Source organism: Sceloporus occidentalis, unplaced genomic scaffold (genome assembly GCF_023333645.1).
Source record: "Sceloporus occidentalis isolate IW3139 unplaced genomic scaffold, rSceOcc1.0.p SCAF_82, whole genome shotgun sequence".
NCBI classification, from domain to species: Eukaryota; Metazoa; Chordata; class Lepidosauria; order Squamata; family Phrynosomatidae; genus Sceloporus; species Sceloporus occidentalis.
The window spans coordinates 4,062,206-4,084,565 of NW_028317062.1; the positions used below are offsets into that span (position 1 = coordinate 4,062,206).

At 38.8% G+C, this 22,360-nt stretch overlaps 1 protein-coding gene across 1 annotated transcript in view; it reads right to left on the reverse strand.

Moving 5' to 3' along the window:
* Positions 1-13,058: 13,058 nt before the first annotated feature.
* LOC149285283 (nck-associated protein 1-like) overlaps positions 13,059-22,360 on the reverse strand; it is an 84,791-nt gene continuing 75,489 nt past the window's right edge. The window contains exon 31 of the mRNA XM_089495551.1: positions 13,059-13,178. Within this exon, the coding sequence (XP_089351677.1) occupies positions 13,059-13,178 (120 nt within the window). The remainder of the gene's footprint in view (positions 13,179-22,360) is intronic.

Consider the following 22,360-nt stretch of genomic DNA (forward strand, 5'->3'; position numbering starts at 1 on the left):
AACTGGAATGGTTGCCAAGTGTGCAATATATGCTTTTAGAAAGGTTTAGACAGGAGGAAAGGCAAATTATAGTCAAAGCGTATATACTCTTTATCATATTGCCTGTGTCATTTGCATTGAAATATTTATATCGAACCATTAAAGTCAATAGAGCTGAACTTGGATGATTTGATTGTTCCAGTCAAGCAACTTATACTCATCTTGCCTTTTTTATTAATAAGTTGCTTCTTTAGTATAGCTGAACCTGCATATGGCTCAAGAAGTAGGGCCTACACTCTCAAAAACCTGCCTTGGCTCCTGCCATCAATGTGTTTGGTTTCCATAAACCTTATCCATAGCAAAAAGCTTCACATTTAATGTTGAGATTCCCTGTATGTTTCTAGTTTTAGGTTCTCATCATAGTTTAAGTTCAATTTTCCCTAACTAATCCCTACAACTCACATCTTGTGTTCACCTTGTTTCATCCTTGTATTTTGTTCCGCCACATTATTTGCCTGTTTTCCTCTTATACCATCTCTTGGCTTATCATCGTCCTCTCAGCTTTTTACCACCTGTCTCTCTTCCACAGTGTCAATGTAATTACACCCAATTACTTGTAATACACATCTCCTATGTTTAGCAAGAAATGAGGAGCTGCCCAGTTGCTGAAGAAGGCGGTCACCTTCAAGCTGAGTGATGAAAGATCACAGAGAATGGCTCGGTTTCCATACAGTAATTTTGCAGCAGCTTGATTGCAGTCACAACTACTTTGTAATGATTAAAAGTTTCCTCTAAATGTCCTAACTTCCAAACAAAAAATACTGATGAAAAGTTTCCAGCCCTCCTTTTCAGTCCTTTTCAGTCTGCAGATTATGCACAAGGGCGAAACAAAGATTCTGTTTCATATCCATTCAGTAGAATTGTATAAGCTGCCCTTTGCCAGAAGCGATACCCTATCTCATTGTTAAGAAGTCTGAGCTGCTATTAGACCTAATGTCTTTGTGCATCTGAAGACAAACAAGATCCTTCTTGCTATTACAATCTAGAATTGCTTTGTGGTTACAACTCTTACTATGCTGTCTTTATACCATTTCATCATTTTACTACTAGTTATGGTTATAGCAGGGCTAAATTGCTCATGTTATTTATCTATTAGTTGAATTACTGCCTCTAGTATTCTGTTCGTTTGTTTTTCCTTCCCTTTAGGACCATGTTATTGTTCACCCAAGGGTCCACGAAATGAAACATCATTCTAGAACTGGTGTAATAAAATAAGCAGTGAAAGATGCGCCCTGCACAAGTTTCATACAGTACATGAAATCATAATATTTTATTCTATTGATTTGAGAACGTATGTTACATTTGACTCTTTTGAATTGTTGAAGTCCTGCAGGTGCAGGTGGGGAGACATTGGGAGTTGTCTTTCAGTTGAATTACTCTATGAATATTGGGAGTTGGGGCAAATTATTTTCCCATGGGAGGCAGTACCAATTTTATGATTCGCTAAGTAACATTGTTGTTTCCTTATACCAGACAAGCTGTGTTTTGTTTGTTTCTTTTTTTGCTAAATGGATTTGAGTACTGGTAATTTGTTCTTATTTCCAAGTATTCTATATCTTAGGGTGAAGAAGAATTGCGGTCTAATACTTTATGCCGTAAATTGCTAATGCAAAGCAGGAATACACAAGGGCGTAAGGAAGAGAGATTTATTCCACTGGCAACAGCAGTGTGAGCAAACTTAAACACAATCTCAGATCCCAGATCAGCTTGTATTGCCTGCTCATTTGGAGTGCCAAGTAATCCTTCCTTAAAACACAGTTCCTTATGAATCCTGAGGGAGACCAAGGGAAGGTGTGTTTAAGGTAGCATTGGTTTTGTCTCAGTTCCAGCTTACACTCCTGTACCTTCTACCCGGCAAAATAGTTGTGATGTTTCTTTCAAGCCACGAACTAAACCTGAACTTTGTCCTGGAAGAACTTGGAAGCCGATGCGAATAGGCCATGACCCAGTATAGCAGGGACTGCAACTTGTAGCGAACGGGACAGGAACTTGCAAACAGGAGTCCCTGGATAAGTAGTAATATGACTGACTCATATCAGGGGGCTTGGCAGAGTCTCTTAGCAGGCTGGGCAGGAGACTGGTCTCTAGCAGATGGCAAGAGACTGAGCACTGTCAGGAGTCTGGGTACTGGCAGATGGCAGGAGAAGACAGAATTAAAAAGGTCAGAATCAGGCCAAGGTCAAAGCATAAGACAAATCCAAAGCCCCAGGGCTGGCAACAAGCATGGCCCAACATACAAGTCTGAAGTGGTACTGGAGACTCAAGCCAAGGGTACTGCATCAGGTATGGAGTGGTAGGAAAACAAGGTACTGGACAAGGTCAGGTATCGTATGTCAAGTTGCAGCAGGATCATCAGTCAACTGAGCACCTTGAAATTGCCAGCTGCTTAAAAAGTTATGTCTAGCCTCTTCTTCATTTAAGGGTCTTGTCTGCTTGCATGTGCGTGATGCATGCAACACAATTGCTTTGAGCAGCAGGTGCATGGCCACCCACTATCGAGGTAAGTAGGACATTGACATTGTACACAAATCCTGGACTTCCCTTCTCTATATACAGCATGTGTCCTAATATATAACTCCCTCCCTCCAACAACAGCTTACACATTCTAATAAAATCTATGTTAACATTTATTTATCTATCAAAATCTAAACCATCTGATAGCACTTAAAATATTTTGATGCTATTTAGGCCTCTACATAATCACATTTATCCAAAGGCAAAAAAACCTTGTCTATAGTCTGAATCTAAGTAATCCAGCATTATAATTTTGGCATTGCATGGGCTGGTTAGTGTTGGTATAAAAAATGCATCTATTCCTTCAAAGGGATTTATGGGCTAATTTATATGTGCTCTGTAAATTGGATGAATACAGCCAATGGTGAATAAGTGAGGTCCTCCTGCCAAAAGATAGCATTGTGAAAGTGAGTGAAATTTAGATGGCCCTTCTATGTTGTCCAATGTGTATATAGTATGTAGTATAATATACTAATTCACTATCTAGTGTTGTTTTTATATTATTAAAAATTAAATTAAATTATCTTGTCACTTAATTTGTGACAAGATAATCTTTCTTTGTTACCTGTTATGTGCACACTGGGAAACTAATCCGGATTATGTGTAATTAATGCTCTTATTAGATTTGTAACACCTGAAGTCATTAACAATAAGATTAATATGTATAATATTGTATTGTGTTTGCAAACTGGAACCAAACTCAGGTTATCCTATTTATTTTACCGGGGGTTTTCCCAAAATAACATACCAGACCATTGCATGACTACGGTGAGCCAAACATTATTAATACTTGGATACAGGAATATTTTGGTGTATGCTACATGTGACTACTTTAAATGAAAATTGTCTGCCCCACCATAACTAAATTAAACTACTAATAAACATAGAACCAAATGGCAGATAAGAACCATTTGGCCCATCTAGTCTACCCATTTTTGGGTACCCCAATAGAAACAAGTCCTTCCTCTGAATATTTATCATTAACTACAACCTTCTGTCTCCAGCTACTCAACTATTTTAACATCTAAGTCCTGTAATTTATTTATAAGTTTATGAGATACAGTTTTGAATGCCTTACTGAAATCTATGCTGTATCTACTGCTTCTCCTTGGTCTTTTAGTTAGCCAGTCCAAGAAATAACGCCCATGGTGTTTTCTGATCATCCGTACTATTTCCAGATGTTTAACAATCCTTTCCTTTAGCATGGTTTACATTCAATGTTTCTGTTTTATTTTCTTTAAGTGCTGTATCATTTTTCATATGTGTGTGATTATGAGAAACCTGCATGTGTGTTTTTCTCTTTTATCTGCATATTTACAATAAATAAGTTAGTCTTATTGATTTCTATCTTATTTCTTCTGCTAATCCCTCTTGTTTATTATAATTGAGACATAGTGACATATGATGTGCCGAGGGCCATGTATTTGGGGAGTGGTAATATTCTCATTTTGTAAGATTATACAGATTCGTTAGCAGATACAGGGATGGCTGAGTGGTTTGTAGTGTGTTAAGTACCACTGAAGCTTAATTGAAAACCTCTTATTTGTCTGAATCAGTCAAAACAGGGGGCACTTACTTTCCCTTAGTAATGAAGATGCTGCTATATCCTACCAGTAAAAGAAGGTACAGCTGCACTTGATATCTCTGTGTCACATTGTGAGCGGGGTTCGTTAAGGTATAGTAATAAGTTAAACTAGACGCGCATTATCTCGGTTCATGCATTAACCCACTATGGCGCTTTAGAAACTGGTACATATAGAGAGGGTTGATTACTATACCCTAAAGCTCAATATGTAATTAACCATTAGACTGGGTCAGACAGTCTCCATGGCTTTATTTAATTAATTTAATGGTGGCCACACTCCAGTCTGGCCTATGGTAGGGATATGGGCAGGAAAGGGCTAATGCCAACAAGCGCTAATTTCACCCACAAATATGATAACTAGGTATGCCATATACACAATAGCTGGAGCACAAAAATTGATAACTTGCTATTCCCAAAAGCTACTGAGTTTAGACAACAATGACAAAACTAAATACCGTATTTGCACGATTATAAGACGACCCCCCAAAATCTGAATCTGACGACCCTATAGGAAAAAAGTTTTACCAGTAGATGTTAATTCATGTAAACTATGTGAAATATTTTTTTTTTAATAAAAGCTATGATTGATAAAAATATTTTGTTTTTATTTCATTTTATTTTCCAACCTGCCCAGTTATGCACATCTGCCCCCAGGCTTGCCACTCTGCCCCAGAAATGCCTTATACCCCCTATATGCCACTGTGCCCCATGATTTGCCTTTTAACCCTATAAATGCCACTGTGCCCCCATGATATGCCTTTTAACCCTCTATATGCCACTGTGCCCCATGATATGCCTTTTGACCCCCTATGTGCCACTCTGCCTCCAGAAAATCCTTATACCCCTATATGCCACTCTGGCATTTAGGGGGTTAAAAGGCATATCATGGGGCAGAGTGGCATATAGGGAGGTATAAGGCATTTCAGGAGGCAGAGTGGCGTATAGAAGGTTAAAAGGCATTTCTTAGAGCACTCTGCTTACAGAAATGCCTTATGCCCCCCATTTAACACCCGCCAAACTTGTGGGGGGGCATAAGACAGGAGGATCCAGGTCCCCTGCAGCGCTGTGGGGGATCTGGATCTTAGTCTCATAGTCAGACCTATTTGAGGTCTGATTATAACACGACCCCGATTATAAGACAAGTTGTATTTTTCAGAGCATTTGCCAGAATGCAATGTCAATATAGCCATTAAGTTATGTTAAGGACGAGGGTGTTTCCACGCTATAGGACAAGAGCATTTACTGTGTTTTTGCTGTGTTTGTCTTCAATCGTTATTTCTCTCTCTTATTCAGTGTACCCATACAAATTACATACAGTCATGTGAAAAAGAAAGTCTAAAAATTAGGTAAATACACCTCAGATGAACAACAACGCATGACATATTACAATGTCATGATTTATTTGACAAAAATATAGCTAAAATTGAGAAGCCATATGTGAAAAACTAAGTACACCCTTACTGCACCCATAGGAATTAATTTATATAGGTGCTGCTAATGGAATGCCCTTAATTAATTGATCATCAGCAAGTGTAACCTACTCTATAAAACCCCAAATAACTGTGCATCAGTGCATAAGAATATGGTTGGATCACTTTGGGGTGGAAGAACTTAACTTACTGTAACTTAACTTGACTGCATAGAGCTCTGACCTTAACCCCATTGAACATCTTTTGGATGAACTTGAACAGAGATTGCGAGCCAGGCTGTCGGGCCGGGGTTGTGGAGCATAGCACAAGAATGTGAGAGCCAGAGGTAATCCGCAATTTAATGAGAAAGGACAAATCCAGGCAGAGTAGGTGCAAAAATGAGTTCAGTGCAGTGTATGTGTATATATGTTTATGTTTGTAAGCTGGTGTGTGTCAGGGAAGTGTATGTGTATATGTGTGTGTAGGCAGAGATGTATGAGTGCAGTGTATGTGTATACATGTGTGTGTGTGTGTATGGACAGTTTGGGTAAGGGCAGTGTATGTGTATATGTGTGTTTATGGGCAGGTGTATGTGAAGGCAGTATGTGTGGGCAGGCATATGTAAGGGCAGTGTATGTACATATGTGTTTATGGGCAGATATGTCTACAGGCAGAGTGTAAGGGCAGTGTATGTGTATACCGTATGTGTGTTTATGGGCAGGCATGTGTAAGGGCAGTGCCAATAAAATAACCTCTGTAAAAAAAATAGCTGAAGGGGCTAACTACAGCTCTGCTCACAACAACCAGGCAGCATGAGAGCCTGTTGCTCTGACTCTGCACTTATTTGTAAACTATAAAGAAAGGTTTTTGCAAGTTTTCCTTTCTTTATTAGGTCTGAAGCAATACCTGAAGAAGAGAGGAACACTTTTGAAAGCTTGTCTTTTAGGTATTATGTTAATCCAAAAAAAGGTATCATTGCATACTGCAATACTCTGGCATTTGGCATCTTATTTATATATATATTCATTTCGTTTTTTCAGTGGCATGATTTAGTGGTGAAACTTATTAGTGCCCCCCCAATTTTAACTGTGGTCTCTTATATGCCCCCCCCTATATACATACCTGGGAGCTTCTTCACTCTGTCTACCTTTGCGGAACGCGGCCAGGACAGCCAACTGACATCAGTGGGCGGTCCCACTAAAGTCGGCGAGCGGTCCTGCTAACTGCGGCGGGAGTTCCTGCTGGCGTCGGCAGGAGTTGCCGCCTATGTCCATGGGAGTTCCTGCTGATGTCAGGGGGTGGTCCTGCTGATGTAATTTAAAGGGCAAATGGGCGAGGAGCAGGGTGTGTCAAGACCCCGCTCCCGCCACCCGGAAGAATTCAGGTGCAGACCCGGGAACTGGAGAAGCGGTGCTTCACCCGGAGATCTGGGTGCTGAAAGACAACTGAAGGTCTTGTCCCCCTTGACTGTAACAGCATTTTACAGATCTGGAGATATATCATTTGTTTATAAATAAGAAATTCAAAGCAACACATACATCTGGCCTGTGGTTACAAGCCTCTTGTTTTTCATTTGCACTTTAAGGATTCTTAACTCACCTTCCTATGTGATCCTAAACTTGCCAACGGCATTAACACAGGCACTTGGCAGTAACAAGACAGGTTATACGGTCCTGTGATATCCCTATAGTAAAGCTGCCTGAAGTTTGAACTTAACAGTGCATGAACAAACCTACCTTTATGCTATTGAACCTGAGAAATAAAACAGTGTCACAGTGCCCCCCCCCGAACAATAAGATGCCTGACAATGCTTTACTGCCAAGAATAAAAATCACCTATCATATCTCAGGAGAGAAACTTGAATTTCCATTATTGTCACCTGGAGCATTTCTCTGGGAATTTTTATTTTTTAATGTTCTATTTTGCAGCCTTTTAAAATGGGACATCATATACCAAACAACATGAAAAAGTTTAATATTAAATGCTGGCATTTCAGCCTAGAAATTGCTTGTCATGTCAAAAAAGAGCCTAGCTTTTCCAGCATATTTTATGGGAAAATAAATAAATTAAAAATAATATATATATATTTATATACACATAGCTAAAACATATACATAAATAAAACCCAAGAAAGTCTCTTTTTTTTTCTCTGCTATGCTTGTATGGTTATCTAAGAAGATTAATAAAAAGCTTTTTGGTTTTAAATGCATGCTTTGACGTATCCACGTAATATCTATCCGGAGAGTGCTGGAAATATCCGCTCATGTCTCTTTGCTTCATTTGGCGCCGGAGCGGCTGCACACGTCTAAGGTAAGGTGACCAGATTTTTAAAATTAAATCTGGGGAAATTTTTTTTAATTGGCATCTTTTCTTCAAACTATATATGCAGTGTATTTGGTATATGTTTATTAAGTGATTGTATGATATATATACATAACTTCTTACATTTTGTCCATGAGATAAAAAAAGCACTTCTTAGAATCTTTTGGGCAGGACCGGATTAAGAGCATCATGGGTCTGGTACTGAGGATTTTGGTGGCCTTTTTATGGAAATAAATAAAATAGACAGAATTTTAACTCCTCGGCATCCATGTGCACTGGAGAAAGATTACATCAGTGCCAGACAGATAATATATGATATAATCTTTTGTGATGGGATTGGGAGTATATCAGTATACTAAAAAAAGTCATCATATACGGGACGCCTGAAGCCACAATTTAGCCCTAATCCTTTTTAATAAGAAATGCAGTTTGAAATAGAGTAAATAACACAAAACCTTTACTTCTCCTCTCACTGATTTCTGCGCCTAGAAAGTTTTGTCCTCTGAACTGACTACAAATTCTTCAGGGGGGTGTTTTACCTCTGGATAAGTAAAAATTAAATAGTTCAATTTATTCATATAGTAAGTAAAGTGCAAGGAAACAGATGACCAAAAACACACCAGGACAGGCTCTGCCACATCGACATACCTGAGAACTTCTTAGCTCCGGCTACCCGGAGCCTTCTCTTGTGGGACGCAGCCAGGACTGCCGACCGACATCAGCGGGTGGTCCCGTGATGTCGGTGGGTGTTCCTTTAAAGGGGAAATGGATGGGGAGCGGGGTGTGCCAAGACCCTGCTCCCACAACCCTGAGGATTCGGGTGTTGACCCGGAGAACTGGTGCTTCACCCGGAGATCTTCAGGTCAAACCAGGAGAGTTCCCAGGTATGCACATTGTCACCGAAACACACACACCAGGACAGGCTCTGCCATACCAACGCTCAAACACACACACCAGGACAGGCTCTGCCACACCAATGCTCAAACACACACATCAGGACAGGCTCTGCCATACCGACACCCAAACACACACCAGGACAGGCTCTGCCACACTGACACCCAAACACACACACCAGGACAGGCTCTGCCACACGGACACTTAAATACAAACACCAGGACAGGTTCTGCCACGCTGGCACCCAAACACACACATTCAAACAGGCTAAGCTGCAACAATAATTTTTTTAAAAGTATTTTCCACACTGCTTTGTCGTTGACCCCCTTTTGTGTTTTTGCCCCTTGTGTATCGCCCCCAGCCAGCACTATGTGTATTTATGCCCCCATCCTGCCCCTACCTTTAGTATTGATTTATGTAATGGCCCCAACGGCTCCCCTTATGTATTAATGCCACCAGCCCAGTAAGCCCTGACTAGTTGGCTCCTTCCATGAGTCTATACATCCCCATACTGCAGGGCAGCATTTTATCTGGGCTGGTCAGCAATATGTAAAAGTTATACATGTCCTGAAAAACATGGCCAATGTGGTCACCCTAATGACCCCACACCCTTGTATATTGCCCTCAGCCCCCCTTTAGTATTCATTTATGTGATGCCCCAGCCAGCAATCATTTGTAAATTACATATTCATTCATTTACATATTAACAAACATTAATTCACTCATCCATATACTCATTTACAGATACTCAATCATTCTCAGATACTCATTCCCTCATTCAAAGATATTCATTCCCTCAATCACGCATACTCGTCCATACATTTTTTACATCTCAAGCAACGTGGATGCTGGCGTTTTGATTCTGGATTCTACAAACTCTCAAACTGAGACTGGTTGGGCTAGAAGTCACATGCAACAAAAACCCTTTTATAGAGCTTGCCTGACAGCAGATGGTACACTTAATTTTAAAGAGCCAGAAAAAAACATAGTAACAGAGATTTGCTACAAAAATGTGGGAATGTATACCTCCTCAGCTATTAAATGTGACATGCAGCATTCTTCATATTTTATTAAAAGGTTATCTTTTTTATATATATTTTGCAATATGGGATATTTTGTGTATCATCTTGCAATAAAAATAACACTGCAATCAATATACTGTTTAAGTACTTATACTGAAATATTTATTTTAAAAAAATGGTTTTGCATTATTTAAAATAATTTTAATGAAAATTCTAGATTGTAAGCTTGTGTCACGATCCCGGCCGGAGTACGGTCCGGGGGGACTCACCGCGTCGCGCTCCCGTGCGGAGTGCGTCGCCCGAGTACCCGCGGCGTCACAGCCCCGTCCAGGACGCGTCGCCCGGGTGCTCGTGGCGTCGAGCTCCGGTGCGGAGTGCATCTCCCGAGTACCCCCGAGTGGCGGGTACTCGGTACTTACCCCTCCCGGGACGATCCAGCGGCACAGGGTCCTCTTCCGCGGCGGTTCACAAGAATGAACCGCCGCACAGTGATGGACACCTACGGTGTCACAGGACACGCCCCCCTGTCAATCCTCTACCCCTATGGAGGAGAAACACGTCCATTGGACGTCATCATAGTTGGGGGCGGGATCTGGAAGGGCGGCAGGTTTAAAAGCAGAGCACTGACACCAGTTCAGTGCTCAGTTGTTTTTACAACTAGCTGCTGTATCTACCTGGTGTTTACCTGTCTATGTTGATTCCTGTTACCGACCTTGGCTTGTATTCTGACCACGTTACCCTCTCAGCTCCTGACCCGGCTTGTTTTGACCATTCTCTGCCTGATACCTGGTACCGACCTCGGCTTGATTCCTGACCTCGTTTACTTCTCTGCTCCTAACCTGGACTATCTGACTAAGAAGAGACAGGTCCGTTTGTTTCCTGCATCCTGGTTTCCACACCTTTGCACACGTAACAGCTTGCTAGCATGGCCTCTTTACCTAATGTATAGGTTTGACTTAGTCTGCCAATTTTAGTTTTGAATGTATGTAATGTAAGAAGCGTTGCGTAAATTGTTGGCGCTTTGGAGCATACACTTACATTTATATCAAGATTTCCTATATGTTCTGTATGTGAATTCTTCATTTTCCTATGACACCTTACAGTGGTTTACTGTAAGAGCTGATTGAATAAACCTTCTGCTAATCTAGTGTATAAATGATACTTAATATACTATTTGGAATATGAAGAAAACTGGAATATATTGTAAATTATTGTACCGTAACACGTGGAATTTTAAATAATGCACTGTAATCTATGCACAATCGAGGTATTAGTGTCAGGGTCCATCCAGGCTGTGGAGCTGCATATCTCTGTTTTTCCCTGCCTTGCCTCAGTTCCCATGTTTTGCTGTGGTCCACTCCTGGATTTCCATATGCTCTGTCCTGAACCTCTGATTCCTTGATTCTAGTTCTGCTCTTTGCTTCAGCTCTGTTTCCTTTATAAGTTGTGCCCCACCTGTGTGTTCTGTTTCTCAGTCTGTAGTCTAAAGGTATGTCTCAGTGCTATGTGTTTGGGTTTCATGTTTGTTTAGTTTAGTTTAGTTTAGTTTATCAGTACTTTCGTATGCAGGGCTTAGCGTTGGGACCCACCGTCATTGGAGTACTTTGGCGTAGTGGTGGGCTAAGCATACTATGGCCATATGATGTGACGGAATCTTCAATTGTTATTTCATAGTCCTAGGCTAGTTCCTGTATTCATGTTTGTCTGTCTCTTATGTACCCTTACCCTCCTTCCCTGAATCATCTGAGGATTCTGGTTCCTCTCTCCTCTCCCCACGTCCCAGTTAAGATGTCCTATCCTTGCCTTGTTCCCTGTCCTTTGTTGTGCCCTGTATCATGTATGGTTATGTTCCTTGCTCTGTCCTCCTTGCTCCTTGCTCTGTCCTTGCTTGGTACGTTTCTGTTGATACTCTGCTTAGCTTCCATACTCTCTGCCTGCAGCATCCTGCACATGATTCCAGTGCTACGTTTCATGCCTGCTCCGTTCGTTTTGCCAGATCCAAGTTTTGTTTGGATTTCCACATCCAGCCAAGTTTTGTTCTGCTCTGTTCTGGACTACATCTGCTGCTATGTCAGGGCGCTGGTATGTGGCTGCACAACCCTGGGTGCTCAACACCCGGGTGAGTGCGGTCGCCCTGCACCAGGCCCTGTCCAACTCCACTCCTGCGCAATACCTCCTGAACTCCATCTTTGGGCGCTCTGGGTCTTTACAGTTGTCTGTATGGACACAGTCCCTGACAATTAGAAGCTTGGATATCATTAGCAAAACAATTGAAAACCAAGTGTATGTAGACATCCAGTACATGATGATGATTTTTTCAGTCACATTTTAAAGTATATTAACTGTTCAAACACAAAAACAAAACCAAACACAGTAAAGTATGCTTTTTTTTATTTTCGGGGTTTTGTAAACAAAAAAGATTGAAAGCTTCTCCATCAATGAATGCACTCTCTGGTACAGGGTACGTTATGACGGTAGCATAATGGATTGTACTGTACAAGAAGTTTATGGTTGGAAGGGAAAAAAAGACACACAAGACCGATGGCAGCAGGTGAAGCTTTACTGAACAAAACTTGGATACAGTTCCTTTTTTTTGCAAAGGTGTAGTTTTAACATGTTAATATTAATAAAAACTGCTCAGGTTTACAGTATTGGTAAAATCACAAATGATTATGATGGAAGTATAGTTTACAAATTAATCCAAAAAAAATCAAATATTGTCTATATGCTGGGCATCAGAGGTATAGAAAAAACAGCTGGGTTTTGGGGCTTTTATAAGCAGTGCAATATGTGACTTATTTTGGCTTCTGGCAGCAAATTCCTCTGTGTTCAGATGTTATAATTGTGTCTCTGTTCACACTGCTTAGAGTACCTTGCTAATAAAAACGATAGCTACGAAAAGCATCCAGATTTTGACACTCTGAGAGTACAAAGAAATATCATAACGTTATTCTATATTGTTCAATGTGAATTCTGTCAAGTCTGTCTTGGTTTTGGAGAGTTCTGAAAAACAAAAACACCCATTTGTGTGCTGCAGAGAATGTAAAATATTGCCTCAAGGCAGAAACGGTCGCATTGACCCGAACTGAAACATCTGTGTGGATGGGCCGTGTTGGCTAAAGCTCCATGGCCACTGTTCCACTGGGTTTACATATTTTTTTCTGTCATTGCGAGTATATGATATTTTACAATATAACACAGAAAAGCAAAATGCCCAGTCCTCTAATGAGAATTACAGTACCTCTGTAACAGGAAAAGCACTGGGAGTTGGAATCAGGCTGTTGTCATGATTCCACGTGTACGGTGGACTTCGTGGTACGCGTTTCGCAGTAGTACATAAGGGAAGCAGGATTCAAGCATATCTATAGTGAGAAACGAAGACTCTTCCACAATCTGCAAAAATGTCACACAAAAAATTACTTAGATAATGTATGGTCAACTTAAAGCTTAAATAGGATTAATGAACATTGTGGTTATGATTACAATAGCGATATTTGGTGGGTCTCTGTTATGATCTTTACCTTTTAAGATTTTTTATTCAGCAGTGATGTTATTATGAAAACACACTCAATTTAAATTCCAAAACAAGATTAACCATTGGGTTGGAACCATAAGTAAGCCACTATAGTTAAATATTTGTGGTAGCCAATTAATTGATTAATAGTTTATAATTAGAAAGCTATCAGGCTGCCAATGGATACCATGAGCCCATCCAACTTATTCCATGGCTACTCCTGCACATCTTATATGTAATGCCTATTGAATTTAATGTTGCATTTAAGTATATAGCTCCAGAAGATTCTGTAGCAATGTTACAATAGGGCATAATACAATATTTTAAAAAGACAATAATACATTTAAAGCTCTCTATTTTGCTCACTCCTGGATTCAGAGCTGATTACCAGACCTCTGAGACAGGATATGATCTCTGTGTGGGTGAGAAGAGTCTACCTCTGCCTGATCCCAGTCTCTCCTGAACTTTGTTAGGGATAGTAATGAGACAAAATAGGCAAAACAAATATTTTATCACACACGCAAAATAACGACGCTACCAGATATTGTAGGACCACATCCACAATATTAATTTAAGGAGATACCCTATATTTTATCTCCGATCCTAAATTCTTTCAGATCGCCGAAAATTATAATTCAAATTAGATATATATTATCACAAAGATAATCAATCAAAAATATTATTTATTGTAAACACAATTTATAAAATATCTATATGAGTCACACAGTGCATGATATAAAACAGAAAATTCTTAAAACATGTCAAATTACATCAGTTCCAAATACAGTATATAATCGAAAGTTATCAGTGTGAATTACTACTTTATGAGTCTAACACACAATTAATTTCCAGTCCACTCAGCAACCAAAATAATAATCATGGCGGTAATAAAAAGATCACTATTTCTCTTATATTAGTTTAACTAATATGACAAATTAAAAATAATTTAATTGTGTCTAAGAGTATTAGTGAAGTTCCTAATAGATGCAAATAATATCAAACTTCATCTTCAGGTAAAAATACCTTTTCATTATTGTTATTATCACGGGTTATAAGCTGCAGTCTCACAAGCCGTCATATACAATAATGCAATATACTATTTCCCAGAAACAGCCTTATTATCATAGCCTCCATGTCTTGATTAGAATTATCCAATCATAACGGTGGGTTTTACCCATTATAATTAGGACTTCTACTCATATTTACACAGTTGTAATTTCTTAATTTACCTGCGAGAGACGCTCTGGTCTAAGAAATAACTTAATACCATTACATATGTGTTTGGAATTCATCCATGGTCACCTTATCTTTAGATGTTACCTCCTAGATAGTAAATCAGGTCTTTGTAGTCACCCATATCTCCAGACGTTGCCTCCTAGGTAGTAAATTAGGTTTTGGTGGTCTTACGACGTATCCCCCATTCCAATTTACATTCCTAAGGATCTGTAGTGTCTACTCCTTAACTTTCTCATGGGAGATAACGTTAATTGGATCATATATACTGAAACATCTATATACATGAATACTTCTTTGTTCTCAATTATAGAGGGAACAAAGACAGAAAGAAATAATCACTATATGATTAAGTAAACTAAAATGGCTCTAACTCCATTTTGTGCTCATGTAAAATACAGAATATATAGAATACATGTTTTTCCTCATAAAATATCTGACAACTTGCCTGGTCAACCTCAACCTAGTCTCACTCTCAATTTTCCTAAACCTGCCTCCTCCTAAAGTCCTACGTGGACCAAGGGAGGGAGGACTCCATCTGCCTAGTGGAATTTCTCAGGTATACTGATATCTTGACATTCCTTAAAACATTTTAGTGTATGCTCTGTTTACAATTTACCTTTGTACCTTTGGTACGGGTGACAATGCCTTGATAGTCATGCTGTGAGTTGATGAGAACTCGCTATATTTCCCTACAGACCACATTTATTCCTCAGTTAAGTAATAGGAATTATTACAGGTCTATGCAGATAGACAAATGAAGCACAGTTTGGTAAACATGTTTATTGATTCAGACAGCTCGGGTCATTTTCATCCCCACTGTGATAAAGTAGAACATCTCACAGAGAGACACAAACTTCATTACCTCTGTCACAGAAGAAAAAAATCCTCATGGAATTAACAGTCTAATTGACTTTCATCAACAAATCTAGCCACTCTAATAAAAAATATTTAATTTAGTTATATTTAATGAACATGAGTAAACATTCTCAACTTGTAATGGTGTGTGACATGCAAGTAAAGAGTTATGGCTTGGCAGACATGGTGTAATAATATACAGTATGAAATCTTAAGAATTATTACTTTACCCCCAACTGTCATAATTTATTTACTTCCCTCACAAATATAACTGTACCGTTGGACATTTTTCTAAACACTAATCTCACCATGCCTATGAGTGATACACTCATAGCATGCAAAAGTCTTGAGCTTTCGGGGATTGTTGGCACAGTGCCAGAATCGGCAGAGGTGCCAGGGGGTAGGGGATAATATTAAAATGGACAGAAGCTGCCCAGGACCCTTGTCTTTTACATTCGCTAATGAAAAAAATGTACCAAGCCTCCATGACAACCATTTTTATTTTTTAATATTGTTTTTAAAAAAATGAAAACATGAATAATATATTATTATTTTAAATTATGTTTGCTGTAAGCATAATCCCTACAGACAGTTCTTGGCCAAAGAACTGAATTGGTTTTCTTTTCAGTATTCTTGCAGGATTAATAGGTCTGTTTTGTGAAAATATTCTCTAATTTGAGTGTACAAAGAAATCCAAGTAAAGTAAATTAGTACACTGTTCCTATGGCTCTACCAGTCTAATTATAAACTGGACCTGGAGATCCCCACTCCCTTATTACGTTAAATGAAACAAAATAGCAAGCATTGAAAATACATTTTCCATACCCTCTTATCTTTAAGTAGCCCAGGTAAGTGGGGCAAGACTGATTCTGTTCACCCTTGGTGCTGGAGTGCCATAGTAGAACACTCAGAAGGACTAGCTGAGCGCAGGGGCAGAGATCGTCCCAGTTAGTCTTTAGTTGGTGGGCAGTGGGAAGGAGTTCGCTGGGAGTACCCAAGGTCAAACACCTCTCTCTCCCCTAACTGACCGAGTACTGGGGAGGCAGGGCTTCACATGATATATAGGGTGGTAAATGGTGAAAATCATTGTCCACCACTCTGGTAACTAAAAGATGCTTCTTGTAAAGATAGTGGAGTAATACTGGCCATGGGTATGCAGTGGTCACTTTTCAATCCATTATTTGTTGTGGTTGATTATTTTACCCTTCTCTGTCATATTTATTTTCCCTTTCACGGGATAAAGATACAAATTTATGAGCTTCAACTGATGTTGTAAAGGGAGAGTCCAGTTGAGTTGATACTGTGTATGCAGTCATTAGAATTAGTGTATATACCTTCTGGAACGTTTGGTCCTTGAATGTCCTGTGCTTTAAAGGTGTGGTATAGCGACCTCTGTAATCTACAAAGTGTTTTTAGCCCTTAATGCAATAAAATTATTCGCTAAATATATACCCTAAGTTTTCAAGAACTGAATGATCCGAGATGCGTGAGTGTTCTGTGAATTATTATATTTGCTTTCCTAATTATAGTATATAATACTTTGCTTTTTATGAAATGTGCAATTTTTTCTCCATCGTCTGTACAGTACGTTTTTATTGCCGTCTCCTAGCAGCATCTTGGATACACAGAAAAATGTCAGAGTATTTCCATATATCCGATTAATTTTTGAAAATTATTTTTTTTTTTTTTAACCTTCTCACGACTAGACACGAAATCCTACCGTGATTATTAAACTTTTGATTTCTTCCTTTACAAACATTCTTGTTTGGAAAGGACCAACCAAAGGTTTAGTAAAGTTAATTTAGGGTCAATTTAAATTAAAATTCTTAAATTCTCAGTAACTTCATGCAGCTCATTCCTGGGCCAACGGGCATGCTTTTATTTAAAGGTTCTGGATCACTACCTGAAAAGTATATATGTTTTACTTGCAATTCTAGATACATCCACCATGTCTGCCAAATGTATCCAGGGCTGTTTTATTACAGGGCGACATCGTCAGAACTCTCCTATTCTTCCCCTGATAATCCTGAATGACAAGGCAAACTATGTCTCTTTAAAGTGTGTTATCGCTCTTTTTTTCCGTGTTGTGGAGGAGGCCTGTTACTAAGAGAAAGCTAGGCTGCTTTTTGCCATTTTGTACCTGTGAAATTCCAGAATTCTCCAACCCCAGTTTAATTCAAGATTCCAGCTCAATCAAATTCAATTTAAAGATCTCAGTGAATAGATGCCATTCAATGCTTATAAGTTGCACTGAGATGTGTCACTCAGATTCCTTTCAAGTCTCAAGTATCAACTCAAGCTTCACTAAATCAGCTCCAACGTCTGAGCGCCTGACATTGAATTCAGATGTTAAACTGCTCTTCAATGACGCAAAAAAATGCAGTAAAATAATGGGAAAATAATCAAATATTTAATTTCAAATAATGAGAAATTTTCAAGTAATTATGAAATATATTGTTTATGTGGTGACTGCAGGTTGCCTTCTACAGAATCAGGAAATACAGATATACCTGAATTGTTACCCTCTCCTAAAACAAATATTTATTTCTATCTTAAAAAATCAATACACCAGCTTTGGGAAAACCTTTCAAGACCAGCCACAGCAGGGGGATTACCAAAGATATTGCAGGCATGCAAATCTGAAATGGCAGTATTGAAAATGGGCTGGCATTACACCACGTACCTCTCCCAACACCCTTGAATACAAAAGTACAGATTTTGATACCTTAATGTTGAGGGGTATGTTTTAGGCACAGGATCCATCATTTGCATTATGTAATGCATCATCATACCTGGGTTCTGGCCACCCGGAGCCCCCGTTGCGGGATGTGGCCAGGACTGCCCGCTAATGACCCGGAGAGTTCCCAAGCATGTTCATCACTCATTGTTAGCACATTTGTTTTTTCCTACATTCTAACCAGGAATAGGCAACTCTAGTTGTTATACACTATAAAACCCATTAATCCAATTGGCACAATTTACATTCAGTATAACGGTATCTGTAGTGCTCAAGGTTTGCTATACCTAGGGATAAGTTTCTGTTTTTTGCTTGCTTGCTTTGTTGAAATATCCATACCTTTAAAAATAATAACTCAAGCTAGTCATTTCAAACACTGCAGATGGTTTATAGAAGACAAGCAGGTGGGGCTGTCATCTAATTAATAGGGATAATAACGTAACACAAATAAAAATAAATTCCAGTTGTTGATTATATTGCCAATGGGATGGTTTTCTATATTACATAAATGGTTGAAATATGCATAGATATAAAGGGGCCTGATAAGTCTTTACTCAGAAATCACATAATCGCCAAATGTATCTCTCAATTACCATCACAACTTGCTCTATGGCTCACTGATCAACATATCAAAGAACAACAGGTTTTATAGCATGGGGGGAAGTTATTGACAAATCCATTCCTCTGACGGCAGGATAATACTGTAGTATTGAATGGAAATATGTAGATGAATGACCTAAATGTTATTATCACTCCATTTGAGTATGTATTATTCATGATGTAACCTCACAGGATGGAATGGAAGTCTACTTGAGAGAATTCCTTAAGGTTTGATACATGCTGTTTTCAATGGTGCCAACCAAGAAGACTGTAGTTTTGGCACCCAGCCTTTAGGTGTATTTGTCTTGCAGTACTGATCCAATTGCTTACTAGCTGAGGGACACAGACAGGAAAAAAAAAGTTTTGAAGAGACATTTTACTACATACCTGATATGAACAAGGGGACAAGGGGACTTTGATGTGCACTGTCACAAACTTTGTATTAGAGGTATAGAACAAATGAGAAACTTACAGATAAAAAGAAATGTCTCATATTTTTTAGTAAATATCCTAGATCTAAAGATCTAAATAATTATGCATATGTATATATGCATACGTTTATAGTGTTTAGAGAGGGTGCGTACGTGTGCATGTAAACATGTGTATGAAGGAATGGCTGTGTGTGTGTATGTGCAAGTAAATGGTGTTGAAATGGCCATTTGTGTGTATATGTATAAGGTGTTGTATGGATGTGTGTATATGTATGTATATGTAAGTGTAGAGCGGTACCTGACCATCATCACACATCATAATTTATATTATTATTATTCACAAGTCATACCCCCCAAACCACCATATTCATATCTCCCATCATCATATTCCTCCCCAAAATCACTTTCACTGCATATTCCATCAAATCCATCACCCTCCATCTATATACTCAATCAGTTCTCCTTCATACCCTCCTCCATGCCCCGATTGATATTTTTGAATGCAAGTGTACCTCCTTGTGCCAGGCCTCAGAGTCTGTCAGTCTGCATGCAGGTCTGCAGTGTGATCTTGCTCTGTGTGTCTGTCTATCAGTGGCATATGGACCGGCATGTGTAAGGGCAGTGTATATGGGCAGTGTAAATGTGTGTATATAGGTGTGAGTGTGTGTGTGTATAAGGGCAGTGTATATGTGTTTTTGGGCAGATGTGTGTAAAAGCAGTGTATAAAAGAGATCTGTGCCTCAATGACTGATGGAAAGACAAATATACATGTATTAAATGCATAAAATTCTAGCAAAGGTTAAAATGCATAAAACACATAGCATTAGATCACCAGATCAACGTTGAGCTTAGTAGAATTTGTGTATAATTGTGTTAAAAGCTCTTCTGCTGCTGGCAAAACAAATTGCACTTATCCTGGGCAATGCACTGCTTTCCCCTTAGGCAGTAACCAAGTGAATATTTTCCATTAAGTTGTATCTGATCAGCAATTGTTAATCCACTTCGTGTTGTAATAGCTATTTGGCAAACTATGTATCAGCCTCTGACTTTAATAACAGACTATATTGGCGGCCTCTTTTCCCACACTATTTGTAAACACCCTGGCAGGCAAGATTAAGGGCATTTCTGCCTCTTCCAAACCTCCTAAGCATGGCTGCAGGCCCTAACATATTAGCTCCTAACATGTATACCCTGCTACAGCGTAAGTGCTGTCCACTCTCATTAGTAGCCTCAGCCCTCTTGAGGTATTTGCATTTAAATTGCTTTTGCCTGTAAATCTGGGTACACCTCTCGAATATAAATCTGGTAAAAGAGGAGGTGTTAATGCAATAGGGCAAGGGGATAGATGGTGAGGAGAGCACAAACAGAGAGAGAATATTTAAAAACCGAGAGTTAAAGAGAAAGGTAGACCAACAGTAACAGAATACACATGGAAATAGATACAAACAGAAGGAACAAATACATAGTCTGATTCGAGAGTTTACAAAGTAAAGAATGAAACAGGAGGAAAATAAACATTTAAAAATGACTTATCTCCTCATCTCCCTGGGCTGGAGCAAAATAGGACGTTAAGATCCACAAACAAAGCCCAACATGATTTTTATTTATAAAAAATCTACTTAATCTGAGGAACCATTCTAAGGAGAATAAAAAGTTCTGATTGGTTCCTAACAAAATAGATGTGGTTAAAAAAGGAAAATCCAAATTGATTGCACAAGGTGACTTCAAGAGAGCCCTCGGGCAAGACTTAAGTTCTTTGACTCTTTGAGATGATTTTCAACAAGATGAAAAGATGAAGATGTATTGGAAAATATGACTCAGTCTGGCCACAAATACAAATTGTGCAAAGGCACTGGCAGATTTTAATAAAATTCCCACAATCCCTGACAAGCCATCACTTACATTTAGTTATATTTAGAAGAAAATGTTCTACCTGTCATGAGTTTGCAATATTGCCCCCCCCATAAAAGAGGACGTTTAGCTTTATCTATTAGGAGACTGCACTTAACTTGCAGAATGGGAACCTGCCACATTTTTGGAAAACAGTGCCACAAAAATTACAGAAGAGGTATAGCTATCTTAAATGCTATACCCCAATAAATGAAGCCTTATAAGAAAGGAATGCCTTGTTTGATATCTGAGTAATCTGATTTCAGGATCTGTAATCAGACTTCAATACTGGTAACCATGGTGCATTGATTTTAGAATTTTATTAGGGCTTGGACATTCAGATTACAAAATTACGTCAGATACACTGCAAGCACGTTTTAATGAGGCTGTGCCATTTGATTAAATAGTGATCAGTGAGAACAGCAGGCTTGTTATTCATGTTCACCCAACTGTTACAGGGAAATAAAAGGGTTTAGGTGAGAAAAACGTGTCCAGGGTACCTCGAAGTCCCTTGAAGACCAATGGCCAATGCAACTACATAGTCTGATGTTTTATGTCTGAAAGACTTCATATAAGGGGTGTTACAGCAGATGCAGTCAAGAACTCATTGGCATTAATTAAAACTGAAAATTAAGAGTTCTGTGCTTTAATGTGATTAAGATGAAATAATTGACAGATTATGGATTATTAACATATTAGAAAACTCAATGTTTTATCTAAGTGAAACAGCATTTTTAAGTTGGAAGCTTTTATTCTTTGTCAAAAGTATAATTATTTGGCAGATCCAGATATAGTTGGTGGATGTTTAGGCTGGTCAGTGTAGACCAGCAAAGGTAACCATTTTGTTTTAGGGATATTTTGTGTTTTGTGGACCAGCAAATAAATCATGCTTTGTTGTAAATTGCATGTACATACTTTATATATATATATATATATATATATATATATATATATAACAGTTTCTAATCAGTTTCCTGACCATCATGACCTACCAAGGGCTCTCTGAACCAACCAACATTCAGCACCTGAACAATAATCTGTGATCTTCAGATCTTGACAAGAAGTTAAGTAGATGCTTCCATTGTATATAAATAAATGGTGTTTTTTTATAACAAATAAATCACTTCTTATTTAAATATGTACATACAATGTGCTAGCTAGCAAAGAAAGTGTTAACGTAACACAGTGTCATTAATGCAATAGCTGTCATAGTGATAATCTGGCTGCCAGAAGGTGGTATCTCAGGTTTAAATAATACATGCTTTGGTCATTATCTGTATTACTCATCATTTAGCAGAATTAAGTTTGTCTG